General features: G+C 39.6%; 1 protein-coding gene across 7 annotated transcripts in view; it reads left to right on the plus strand.

The window, feature by feature from the left end:
- The window catches only part of ano1a (anoctamin 1, calcium activated chloride channel a), a 103,865-nt gene that overhangs the window by 62,876 nt on the left and 27,135 nt on the right, over positions 1-13,854 (plus strand). For 5 of the 7 annotated variants that reach the window (XM_039795087.1, XM_039795081.1, XM_039795080.1 and 2 more), the window contains 5 exons: positions 1,894-1,958; positions 2,786-2,920; positions 6,870-7,030; positions 8,811-8,896; positions 10,555-10,566. In XM_039795087.1, coding sequence (XP_039651021.1) covers positions 1,894-1,958; positions 2,786-2,920; positions 6,870-7,030; positions 8,811-8,896; positions 10,555-10,566 — 459 coding nt within the window. The remainder of the gene's footprint in view (positions 1-1,893; positions 1,959-2,785; positions 2,921-6,869; positions 7,031-8,810; positions 8,897-10,554; positions 10,567-13,854) is intronic. The other 2 variants (XM_039795083.1, XM_039795086.1) reach the window with 1 other exon arrangement.

The following is a 13,854-nucleotide window of genomic DNA, read 5'->3' on the forward strand; positions in this document are numbered from 1 at the left end:
CTGCTCGAGTCCTCACTAAGACCAAGAAAGTGGATCACATCACTCCAGTACTGAAGTCTCTACACTGGCTTCCAGTGCCTCAAAGAATTGATTTCAAAATACTTTTACTGGTTTATAAATCACTAAACGGTTTAGGGCCAAAATACATTTCTGATCTGCTACTACATTATGACCCACCCAGACCTCTCAGGTCATCTGGGACAGGTCTACTTGTTGTACCCAGAGTCAGAACTAAACAGGGGGAAGCAGCGTTCAGTTTTTATGCTCCACATATCTGGAACAAACTCCCAGAAACCTGCAGGTCCGCTGCAACTCTCAGTTCTTTTAAATCTAAGCTAAAGACCTATCTTTTTGATGTTGCTTTTCTTTAAATAATCTATTAACTTTAATTTCTTATACTGCACTGTAACTTTTATTCTTATACTGCACTATCAATTTTATTCTTGTCTTTTAATGTTTTTAATTTGTTTATTAATGTTTTTAAATTGTTTTCAATTGTTTTTAACTGCTCTTTAATGTTTTATGTAAAGCACTTTGAATTGCCCTGTTGCTGAAATGTGCTATACAAATAAAGCTGCCTCTCCTTGCCTTTTTTATTCCAGACTCAAATTTAACTCAAATTCTATTGGTGTTAAAGGTCCCATATCATGATCCTTTTCAGGTTCACTTGTATTTTGAGTTTCTACTAGAAAAATGTACACGCGTTAATGTTAAAAAAAACATTTTATTTTTCTAATACTGTGTTTCTGAATATACCTGTATCCGTGTTACCCTCTGTCTGAAACGCTCCGTTTTAGCGCCTGTCTCTTTAAGCCCCCCTCCTAAAAAAGCCCAGTCTGCTCTGAATGGTCAGCATGTCTCAGCATCTGTGCTCCCTGAGTCTCTGCACCGTCACTGCAGTCGGGGAATGACTGTAGCAGCACTTTCTACACGTATAGATAGATAGATAGATAGATAGATAGATAGATAGATAGATAGATAGATAGATAGATAGATAGATAGATAGATAGATAGATAGATAGATAGATAGATAGATAGATAGATAGTATAGTTGTGACATCACAACCGTACGGAAAAAGTTACTTTTTACAATATGGAACCTTTCTGTTAATGACTCTTATACTTCCTGCACGTGTGTCACATTAAAAGCCCGCTCTTGCTACTAGAAGGCTTTTATTGTGAAACCAATGTGCAGGACGTTAATTGGCAATACAGTAGCTTAACACTGGAGCTGAAACAACTAATCGATTAGTCGATCAAAACAGAAATAATCAGCAGCCATTTTCATAATCAACTAATTGTTTTGGTAATTCTTTAAAGCAAACCTAGCAAAACCTCACTGGTTCCAGTCTCTCTCGTGTCTACATGTTCTGCTTTTTTCCACTATTTCATAGACCAAAAAAATAATCAATTTATTGAGAAAATAATCAGTAGGTTAAGGTATTAAAGAAACTAATTGCTGGGTACACCCCTACAACACTTATAAGCCCCTAGGGGGTTTCTTAATCTCACCTGCACAATCTTTATTTTATTTTATATTATTTTAATTTCTTTTGTTACTGTTGTCTTTATTTTATTGTGAAAAATGAACAAATTCAAACACTGAGTACAATTTTTTTGAATATTGTCAAAGGAGAAGGGACTGAAAGTAATTTGAGGGTGGAAACACTATTTGAATTTATCAAGACTAACAGGTAAACATGGAGGAAATATTGAGTGAATGAATAATTCATGTATAGCTTTGACAGCAAACAGCGTCACCAGAAAGACTTGCATGTAATGGCCTGTCTCTAATACATAATATAATATATGAGCATTCACGGTAATTATTATTACGTGACATTGTGTCATGATATATAATCCTTAATGATTGACTCGTGCTTCTCTTCACAGCTGCTGTACGAGCAGTGGGCCAGCTACAGCTTCTTCTACAAGTACCAGCCTATTGGACTCATCAGGTCAGATCAATACTGTTGCAGTGCTCTTGATACAGCCATCAGGTAAATCACAGACACATTCTCACACCGCGTCGATATCTGCCACGGCTCATGATCTCCCAGCAGCACTGGCTGCCTGCACCAGCCTGCAGGCAGGAGAGACACAGATCATAAGCAGATTGGTGCTCCACTGAAACATGATTCTCTCCTCCAAAAACAGTGCAGTGCTGAGCTGACTGTGGTCCAGGAAACTGACTGGCAATGTGAGCTGAATCTGATGGGATTTTCTTATCAAACACACTGTGCTCCGGGGACCGCAGCACTGATGTTACACGCTACACATATTACAAGCAAGATCACCATCATTTCATCATGAAATGGTCTTGTTTGCAAGATTGCTGCAGTATGCAGGGTTATGCAGTTGGTGGAGGATATGAGAAGCTGATTGGGAAATGATTTAAAACATCCAAACACAGCAGGAAGTACCTAATAGCGCGTTCTGCGATTTACCTCGAAAGCCGGAGCTGGGAATGACATCCCACCATAGGTTGAATGCGTTACATTTACAAGTCAGATTTGTCATTGTTTTCATTAGCTCTAGCCAGGTTAGCCATTGTTAGCAATACCAGTTGATAACAACACTGCCACTATAAACATAATAATGAGTCGTAATTCCTGCTTGAAGGAACGACTTATGTGGGCGTTTTTTCAGGGGAGGACAGCTTAATTTAATACTAACCATTACCTGATCTTATCAACCGTGATCTCATTGGTTAATGGTAAGGTGTCATAGAAACTTTGATGTTGTAAATGTAGCACCTTTTGACTTTTGGTATCTCCTCCTGCAGGAAGTATTTTGGGGAGAAGGTTGGACTGTACTTTGCCTGGTTAGGAGTCTACACACAGATGCTGATCCCTGCAGCCATAGTTGGAGTCATTGTATTCCTCTACGGCTGCGCCACTGTCGACGATAACATACCAAGGTATATACACACACACAGGCTCATGAAACACACACAGGCTCATGAAACCAGTCAATATGTTTACATGCACAGCAGTAACCGGGGTATGGTCTTAACCCGGTTAAGTGAATAATTGGGTTATGCCAGTTCTTCCCGTATACATGAGCGGGGAAGAATGGGGAGAATGACAGGACGGTATAGTAGGTGGCGCTCTGCCAACGCACAATGCTTTTTCTTCCGGTTGACCTGGTCAAAATTACACAGACCGATCACTAAATTAGTAAAATCTAACAACTTAATGTTTCATTTACACACTCTTGTCACAGCATAGGAGAGCACAGTGTTCCCGCCAGATGACTGACAACTTGTTCAGCTCATTATGACGTTATCTGTAACCAGTGTCGGGTGGAATTAGCAAGCTAACTTTGTTAGCTAGCTAACTAACATTAACGTTAGCCAGGGGCCGCAGCTGGGGTTGCTCGCTCCCTCCACTTTTTTGCGGAGACACAGCGTTGACAGACCCGGAGATGGATAGTCAGTTTAGCCATCTCGCGATATCCGCTGCTGCCTTGACAAGGAGTAAAACAGATGGACCGCAGGCTCTTTGCTGCCGATGGCCCGCTGATTGGGGTAAAGCCGCCTACACATGATTGGCGTCAAAACCGCTTTGCGCCGGCCATTCCATTGATTTCCTATGGGGAGAGCGGTATAGCCTAACTATGCGCTGCGCTAGCCCTGGTGTCGCCTACCGTGCTGATTTGCCGCTATGCGCTGCGCTCGAAGTTCAAATTATTTCAACTGTGACCAAGTTGCCACTGAGCTTTCGAAAGCGCAACCAATGAGAGGGAAATAGTTTCCTTGCCACCCTTGATGACGAATACCTGCGCTGTGCTTTGCTCTCCCGAATATAATCAGTTTTTTAAACTGCATGTAAAAGCACTGACTGAGCACCTTCTGTTACTGACAGCACCACACATTGAGCGCTAGCTTCAGAACAAAAGTTGAATAATACACTTCTAGAGACAATATATCACGAGACATTTCTAAGAAGAATGCACATCAAATGTCAGTCAGTCAGTCAGTCTGACGTTTATTTCATTTGTAAAGAAATTATGTAAAGAAGTACATAACATGGATTTTTTTTTCGGTCGGAAAACGGATATGATGTACTTGCTGTTGGTGGTACTGTATGAGCAGAAAATATTTAGGTTAATCATTGTTATAAAAATAATTAAAAATAATTGATTTTAAAAACCATTGGAAAAAATCACGATACATATGAATTTTGATTTCTTTCCCCACCCCTATCCTATATTGTTGCTGTCCGTCAGAAACGTTGTATCTCCATATTTCAGCATTTTTATGTTTTTTCTCATAAATCGATGATTATTTATTTTTATGTAGTTTGGTCTTGCATTTGTGACTGTCCTGTGTTTATGTCTTGCTGCAGAACCAATTGCCCTACGGGGACAAATAAAAGTCTAAACTAAACTATTGGTCACCCTTTGTCTGTCTGTCAGTCTGTCTGTCTGTCTGTCTGTGGGTTTCAGAAATATTTAAACAGTGACAAGGCGTTTTATAATTTGCCGTTTTTCATTTCCCGAAAAGCAACGGTTTTGGACAAGGCTTCCCCCCGAAAGCAATGATATGCATGTTGGCCGTTGTGTGGCTTGTTGTGCCATTACAACAACAACAAAAACAGTGCTTTATACTAGGGGTGTTGAAATTAATCATTGCATCGATGCATCGCGATGCGGACCTGGACAATTCTGCATCGATGCAGTGACAGGCCATCATCGATTATTGCCTACTGATGTTACTTGTTGATTTCCCGCTCGCTTTTTTTGGTTTTGCCTTTTGTCTGTTGTCTGCTGTTCAGACTCATTCAGGAAGTGTCTTTTTTAAGAGCAGATACAATATAAAGGGGAGTTTATATATATATATATATATATATATATATATATATATATATATATATATATATATATATATATACAGTGCCTTGCGAAAGTATTCGGCCCCCTTGAACTTTTCGACCTTTTGCCACATTTCAGGCCTCAAACATAAAGATATAAAACTGTAATTTTTTGTGAAGAATCAACAACAAGTGGGACACAATCATGAAGTGGAACGAAATTTATTGGATATTTCAAACCTTTTAAACAAATAAAAAACTGAAATATTGGGCGTGCAAAATTATTCAGCCCCCTTAAGTTAATACTTTGTAGCGCCACCTTTTGCTATCAGTTTTGCACATCGAGAGACTGACATTTTTGCCCATTCCTCTTTGCAAAACAGCTCGAGCTCAGTGAGGTTGGATGGCGAGCGTTTGTGAACAGCAGTTTTCAGTTCTTTCCACAGATTCTCGATTGGATTCAGGTCTGGACTTTGACTTGGCCATTCTAACACCTGGATATGTTTATTTGTGAACCATTCCATTGTAGATTTTGCTTTATGTTTTGGATCATTGTCTTGTTGGAAGACAAATCTCCGTCCCAGTCTCAGGTCTTTTGCAGACTCCATCAGGTTTTCTTCCAGAATGGTCCTGTATTTGGCTCCATCCATCTTCCCATCAATTTTAACCATCTTCCCTGTCCCTGCTGAAGAAAAGCAGGCCCAAACCATGATGCTGCCACCACCATGTTTGACAGTGGGGATGGTGTGTTCAGGGTGATGAGCTGTGTTGCTTTTACGCCAAACATAACGTTTTGCATTGTTGCCAAAAAGTTCGATTTTGGTTTCATCTGACCACAGCACCTTCTTCCACATGTTTGGTGTGTCTCCCAGGTGGCTTTTGGCAAACTTTAAACAACAGTTTTTATGGATATCTTTAAGAAATGGCTTTCTTCTTGCCACTCTTCCATAAAGGTCAGATTTGTGCAGTATACGACTGATTGTTGTCCTATGGACAGAGTCTCCCACCTCAGCTGTAGATCTCTGCAGTTCATCCAGCGTGATCATGGGCCTCTTGGCTGCATCTCTGATCAGTCTTCTCATTGTATGAGCTGAAAGTTTAGAGGGACGGCCGGGTCTTCATAGATTTGCAGTGGTCTGATACTCCTTCCATTTCAATATTATCGCTTGCACAGTGCTCCTTGGGATGTTTAAAGCTTGGGAAATCTTTTTGTATCCAAATCCGGCTTTAAACTTCTCCACAACAGTATCTCGGACCTGCCTGGTGTGTTCCTTGTTCTTCATGATGCTCTCTGCGCTTTACACGGACCTCTGAGACTATCACAGAGCAGGTGCATTTATACGGAGACTTGATTACACACAGCTAGATTCTATTTATCATCATTAGTCATTTAGGTCAACATTGGATCATTCAAAGATCCTCACTGAACTTCTGGAGAGAGTTTGCTGCACTGAAAGTAAAGGGGCTGAATAATTTTGCACGCCCACTTTTTCAGTTTTTTATTTGTTAAAAAAGTTTGAAATAGCCAATGAATTTCGTTCCACTTCATAATTGGGACCCACTTGTTGTTGATTCTTCACAAAAAATTACAGTTTTATATCTTTATGTTTGAGGCCTGAAATGTGGCAAAAGGTCGAAACGTTCAAGGGGGCCGAATACTTTCGCAAGGCACTGTATATATATATATATATATATATATATATATATATATATATATCGACTGCTTGAATTAGTTGGTGAAAACCACATCTAGCGATATATATATATATAACATTGAGGAGGTGAGGCATCGTGATGCATCGTGATATCGAGTCGATTCAAATCGTTGACAGGATAATGGTAATCGAATCTTGAGACCAGTAAAGGTTCACACCCCTACTTTATTCAGACAACATGCAGAAGCACAAAGTTGTGACATGTTATTTATTTTATTTTTTTGGCATGTACAGTAACCTGAATCTAAACCCTTGTTCAGATCTCTCTCCACATTCATCATTTCGCAGTCTTCCACCCCTTTCAATAACTCATCTCTTCCATCCATCCCTGTTTTGTCAGTATGGAGATTTGTGATCCCAGGCACAACATCACCATGTGTCCGCTGTGCGATCGCGCCTGCAGCTACTGGAAGCTGGTGACAGCGTGTGGTACAGCCCGAGCCAGCCACCTGTTTGATAACCCAGCCACTGTCTTTTTCTCCATCTTCATGGCCCTCTGGGGTAGGGACACATTCACACAAATAGCATCCAAAGAGTCAAATAAAGACATGCAGACAAGTCGAATGTTACAAATACAGGGTGTGCTTCTACGCATTGGTAGAACAGTTCAACTCAATAGACACTATCATTTAATAGGGATGTAACGAAACACTCAACTCATGATTCGATAGGATTCACAATTTTATACTACTTTCTCAGGAGTTTTTTTTAACAAAATGAGCTGCAGACAAATGACTTAAACTTATAACTTTATATAAACTGTGCAAAACAACAGATTTTTTGGCCTTTAATTAATAGGACAGCTGTAGAGAATAACAGGAGGGACAACAAGCAGCAAAGGGCCGCGGGTTGGAATCAAATCCGAGCCGCTGCGTCAAGGACTGAGCCTGTGTACATGGGGCGCACAATAATTAGATTTTTAAAACAAATCCCACATAAAAAAAATATAAAAAATAGAAAGAAAATCTCTTCAAATTAATAAACTAAGAAGGAGTAGTGCCGTCTGAAGTCAAACAAGTGAAATCAAAAGTAGATTACGTCCTAGGACGTTCAAAAAATGCATCTCAACCGGTTGTAATCTTTACGCATTTATATTGATTTTTAACTGATTCACGATGCATCGTTACAACCCTATCATTTAATCCAGGGATTTTCAACAGGGGTCCTCAGAGTCAATGCAAGGGGGCCCCCAAACTATTGTTTTAAATCCCCACTGCTTACTGGCCTGTACGTAAGGTAGTCACTAAGGTAGCCATCCACAGATACAGTTAATCCTTAGGAATGTATGTTTAACATTAAAAGATGATTTATAAAAGCATGCCAACAATTAGGCTATTTTAATAACTTGGTATTATATACAAAACAAAGGTATTTATAAAGGCTTTAGGCTGCCCTACAAATAATGTTAGGCCCAGATTAATAAGAAACTTCCTTTTATACAACATATGTAGTAGAGTGTCCCTGATCCGTCTCTTTGTCAGTTAAGGGGACCCCTGATTTAATCCATTCAGCAGAACACATGGAAACACATGTAATTATACAATAGGAATCGGCAAAGGTAACTCTGGAGTAAACACGGAGCCGGCCTTCCTCTGATGTCCTGCCAAACCACTCTGCCATCTGTTAGCAGCAGCAGGGCTGCAGACCAGCGAGGTGTTAGGTGTTTAGATGGAGCTAGTGTCTGACAGAGTCACAGCACGCCGGCCATCTGGGTTCACATACTGTAGTCCTGCATTTGTTGCCTCATTGTCCACTAATCCCAGGAAAAGACCCACACCAACAGTGGATGTCTCTGATCACAAGTATTGTGTGTGTTTCAAAGCCTGATATTGAGGATGTTTTTGTTAATAACAACTAAGAATATTTTCAATCATATTTTCAATGTGATTGCAAACGCCACAATCATCTAGTGCAGCATTAAGTGGGTTTAAATAGGCGCAAGCTGATGATAAGTCGCAACCGGTTTCAATCATATTCAACATCAACAAAACAATCCTTGATATTATAGTCTAAAACAATGATGCAATATGTCAGAACCCTACATAGTTAACAAGTCTCTGTAAAGAAAACATACAAATCACCTTATCAAATGTAAAGCTGTTGATTGCACAGACTTTGCATATGTGTAGGGCCTACATAACTTCATTTCCGTCTTATCAAACATTTTAGATACAGGCACCACATGTGCAGAATGATTAACGGTATAAAAGATACTAATTAATAGGTATTAAGCGTGTGTTTGAGCCTGTGTTTAGCTTGATGTGTATGCTTGGTTATGTAGCGGTTCTATTCATGGAGCACTGGAAGAGACGACAGATGCGACTCAACTATATCTGGGACCTGACAGGCTTCGGAGAGGAGGAGCAGGTGAGATAACGCTACAAATAACTTTACACCCATGCAGTTGTAATTGGTACAAAGGATTAACAACTGCATAAGAAAAGATGTGGTTCTTTGATAAAAAAATGTCTACGGTACCAAAGTCTAATGGTGCGTGTCCATTGTCAGCGTCATTTCCCCGCTTTCCTTTTATTTCTATGGGAGCAGCCGTGCAATGCATTCTGGTAGCATCGAGGGGACTTTGGAGAAGCGGGGGCTGCCTGCTCCTCATTTGCATAAAGTTGACTGGATTCAACCAGCTCGGCTCCTCTCAAAAGCTTACGAAAAATCTTTTAAACTGACAGTCAATCTCAAATGAAGACAGATTCAGCAACTGCATGGCCTTTTTCTCGCTTAAAATGTTTTCAGAAACTTGTTTCGGTGAACTATTTTCGTGAAATAAGAGATTGTGTTCCAAAACGAGTCACCATTATGGTCGGTTTTGAAATCCGGGAGCAGACAGACCCACGTGATGCGTTTGTCCAATCAGCTGCAGCCATCGCGGTTGTAGGAGGGTGGAGACTGTTTTCTTTGTTTGTCAGTGGTCATAAAAGAGATACTGGTGGTACGCCCACTAGCGTGTAATGCTGGGAAGTGGGGCGATCCCTTCGGTGAAAATAACGCATATATGGACACGTACCATAAGACCGTAGAAACATACATAACTAGAAGTTAGTATGACTCCTCAGGTCCTTTTTTTCAGTAAGAAACATCCAATTACAATAACCACTGCTCTGATTCTCGCCGTTGACTGGCTTCCTCTCAACAGCAACGGCGGTCGAGGCTCACGGGTATTATAGTAGTTTCAGCCGTCATTCCAAAATGACAGACAACACATGAATTTTCCGAAATTAAGTTGAAATAATTCAAACTGGTGATTGGAATGGATACGCTGGAGAGTAGAGCCCGACCGATATATCGGCCGGCCGATGTTATCGGCAGATATTAGGCATTTTCCAAACTATCGGTATCGGCATTTATAATGGCCGCTAAATGAATATCGGAATATCGGATTTTTAAATCCCCAAATATTTTTATTGATATCGGCCTTAAAAATCCTTTATCGGTCGGGCTCTACTGGAGAGACTTGTGTTTTCATTTTCCGTAACATTAAGGATATCCTTTAAAGAAAAATTTGAAATGGGAATACAGGATTGGGACAAACACTTCTGGAACCGGTCTCTCTTTATCTCCAGCATCTCCAAATCCCATTTTAAAGTTTGCAAACTGTACCATCTATTTGGATAAAATATTTTCAACTCCTAGTAACAGCTTATATAACATGTGAAGAGTGCTTTTCAATGCACTTAGCTTAAAATGCAGAAAGTAATAAGGATGACATTAAGGTCAGGATATGCATGTGAAAGTACCTCCTCTGTCTTTTGTGTGAGCTCTGTAGTGAGTCAGCCCTTAGCAAACATTTTCCCACATAAACATCACAGCCTCAGACATCAGTGTCTTTTAAAACCATAATGAAATGAAACTGAAACTGAAGTGCATTACTAACGTCTCTCGTGAAAAGATTTTTAGTTTTTATTATTTTTCTGTATTGCTCTAATAGTAACATGGAAGTGCTTTAATCTTCAGAGACAATGATTGCTGACCGACATCTTTTCCCTTATGTGTTTTTGTGTTTGTCTTCACAGGAGGAGCATAAGGTTAGGATCCAACTTTCCAGCTTTTGCTTTAACTTACCCTTTATTTTTTTTTACTTGCTGTTTAAGATCCATTCTGCGGCAACTAACACTGACCTTTTTCTCCCACAAGGTGTCTTAACAATCTGCCAGTCTTTTCACTTCACATGCTCTTTATCTCTTTGCTCCTATGTTCTGTTTTGTCTGCAGCTTTCTCTCTGAGGGGATGAACATCCTGATGCTGGCCATCCCTGTTAGTGTGGCACCTCAACACAGTGCTGTTGCTTCTTCTGTTTGTGTCTACTGATGGCAGCAGAGTTGACAGGAGAATTCGTTGACTCATAGCTCTTGTCTCTGTCCACCTCTTTACTCCACTTTTTTTATTTACTTTTATTTCTTTAGATATTTCCCCATAAAACGGACATAAATTGTGCTCTCCATATCCATAAGACAAGCAGCACACACAGTCCCAAAGTAAAGTAATATGCCTTTAAATAGAAGAAGTGGGCAAAACATTTCCTTTTTTAACATTGTGAAAGGAACAAAAATGGGCCGCCCTGGGGGGTCAATTCATTTTGAGCACGTTCTATGCTAATGGCATAATATAATTTATGTAATAGGTATAATTATTTCAGCCCTTGGTGACTGAAGTTTCTAATATTGTTGAGTTGGGCCAATGACAGAAGTGGCTATTAAAGGGGACCCTTCTCCTCACCCACAATAAACTCATAAAGGTCCACACAGTCACGTTGGACCAATTATACCACCTATTGTATTGGACCCATAAGAGCCCCACATAGTTAAAAAAGTTCCAGTCCATGTTCTCTTAGCTAACTTTAGCACTTATTGGGCCCAAATGGACATGTTGGCTGGGAAGACAGCGGCATGTCCAATCCATATACAGTATATATATATACAGTATCTCACAAAAGTGAGTACACCCCTCACATTTTAGTAAATATTTCATTATATCTTTTAATGGGACAACACTGAAGAAATTACACTTTGCTACAATGTAAAGTATTAAGTGTACAGTTTGTATAACAGTGTAAATATGCTGTCCCCTCAAAATAACTCAACACACAGCCATTAATGTCTAAACAGCTGGCAACAAAAGTGTGTACACCCCTATGTTAAATTCCCATAGAAGCAGGCAGATTTTTATTTTTAAAGGCCAGTTATTTCATGGATCCAGGATACTATGCATCCTGATAAAGTTCCCTTGGCCTTTGGAATTAAAATAACCACACATCATCACATAGCCTTCACCATACCCCCACATCATCACATACCCTTCACCATACCTAGAGATTGGCATGGTTTTATGTCGGTTAGCCTAATAGCTGGTTTGATTTGCATTGAGAAATGAGCTTATGGAAAGTAAGGTTCTGATTCATGTTGAATCAGTCTACACTCTTTTGAATTGTAAAAAAAGTCCAAGCTGAACTAAAAAGTATTTTTATACTACCAGAGGTGCAATGAATGTGCAATTTGAAAGGTGTTGATTGTAGTGATGAAAGCACAGAGAATGATCACCTGGCTCTGCAGTAACTCTCAGCTCTACTTCCAACTCATTATTTGGCTTTTTTGGCCCACAGCTTTACGGTCTTGGTTCAGTCTCACCGCTCTCCCTCTGCATCATCAAGCATTTAGCACCTACATTTGTTTCAGGAGTTAGTGGAGACCAAACCAGTGCTAGAAGCCCGGTGAATATGAGACAGATGGCAAAACATGACTCCAAATAATTCCTAGTGTTACTCTGTGTCTGCTGATGTTGTAAACAGCTGTTTGCTAACACGTGCACCGTGTCGACTTTGTATGGTGATAACATGTCCATGTTGTGTTCACAACTTTTTACAGTGAGGCAAAGTGGCCAAAAATGAACAGATGCAGTTTGAAGTTAAGCAGCAGTAATGATGGGCAGAGAGGACTGGTTTTGAAACAAATATCACATTAAATAATACAAGTAATTGTGAATTTTTACTTTAAGTAATCAAAGTCTTGCTGCTTTTTGTGTCTGTCTGTCTTCACTCCTGTCCATCCGTACATTAGCTTGACACGTGGACCTTCAGGCCAAAAGTGACCGTCTAACCCTCAGCTTTGTGTTTTAATAATACAGTTTCCTCTTTATTCGCAGCACTTCTTCATTCCTCTTGGCTAACTGCAGGCTGTATCACTATGACTGTATATGGGTACACAAACACTCATTTCTGACTGCATATTACATGGATTTAGAGTGTTAATCATATAGTCCTTACCATGAAAGGATTATTTGACAACAGTGTAAATTTGACACGCCACACCATGGAGCTTTGTGTATCAGAGGGAACACATGGATTTAGGAACATTAACACTAATTTACTGGACATTTTCGAATTTGGTATAATGGGCATGGTTTCTTTCTTACCCGGAGACGGATATGTGTGCACACTACAGGCAGAAGGTAGCTGTTACCAGTGGTGGAATCTAACCAAGTACATTTGCTCAAGTACTGTACTTAAGCACAAATGTTTAGGTACTTGTGCCTGAGTCTTTTCTTTTCTTTTCACTTTCTACTTCTACTCCGCTACATTTCAGAGAGAAATATTGTACTTTTTACTCCACTACATTCATCTGACAGCTTTAGTTACTAGTTACTTTACACATTACGATTTTTGCTCACAAAACACATATAGTTTATAAAAAAAAATATTTTATTGTAAATTAAACTACCCGACAATATAACGGCCTACAAGTCCAGCTGAAAAGATTAGCCCATTAAACACACAACTGTTTGGATCCTTTCCCGTTTCTAAAACGTGAGGATTTTTCTGCATTGAGTACTTTTACTTTTAATACTTTAAGTACATTTTCCTGATGATACTTACATACTTTTACTTAAGTAACATTTTCAATTCAGGACTTTTACCTGTAACGGAGTTATTTTTTACAGTGTGGTATTAGTACTTTTACTTAAGTAAAAAGTCTGAATGGATATCAGTCTGTGTGTGTCCACTACAGGCAGAACGTAGCTGTTTAGCTTAGCTGTTAGCTTAGCGGTTAGCCTTGATATCCCAAAGCTTGGGCCAACATATCAGCAACAAAACTGAAACTGCACCATAGTTTGAGTAACATGAGTTAAAAGTTGACTCTGGGTATTGTCGTGCTATTCAAACATCAAACTACTTTGCTTTTATTTTATATCCTCCGCTTAACCCTTTCATGGTGGGTCGATGCACTTTTTATTTTCTTGCACAGAACGCTGTACTTTTTTTAAAACACCATTTTCCAAAGCTTCATGCAAAAAAGGCTGTTCATTTCATTTATGGCTCC

The sequence above is a fragment of the Perca fluviatilis genome, chromosome 3, assembly GCF_010015445.1.
Source record: "Perca fluviatilis chromosome 3, GENO_Pfluv_1.0, whole genome shotgun sequence".
NCBI classification, from domain to species: domain Eukaryota; kingdom Metazoa; phylum Chordata; class Actinopteri; order Perciformes; family Percidae; genus Perca; species Perca fluviatilis.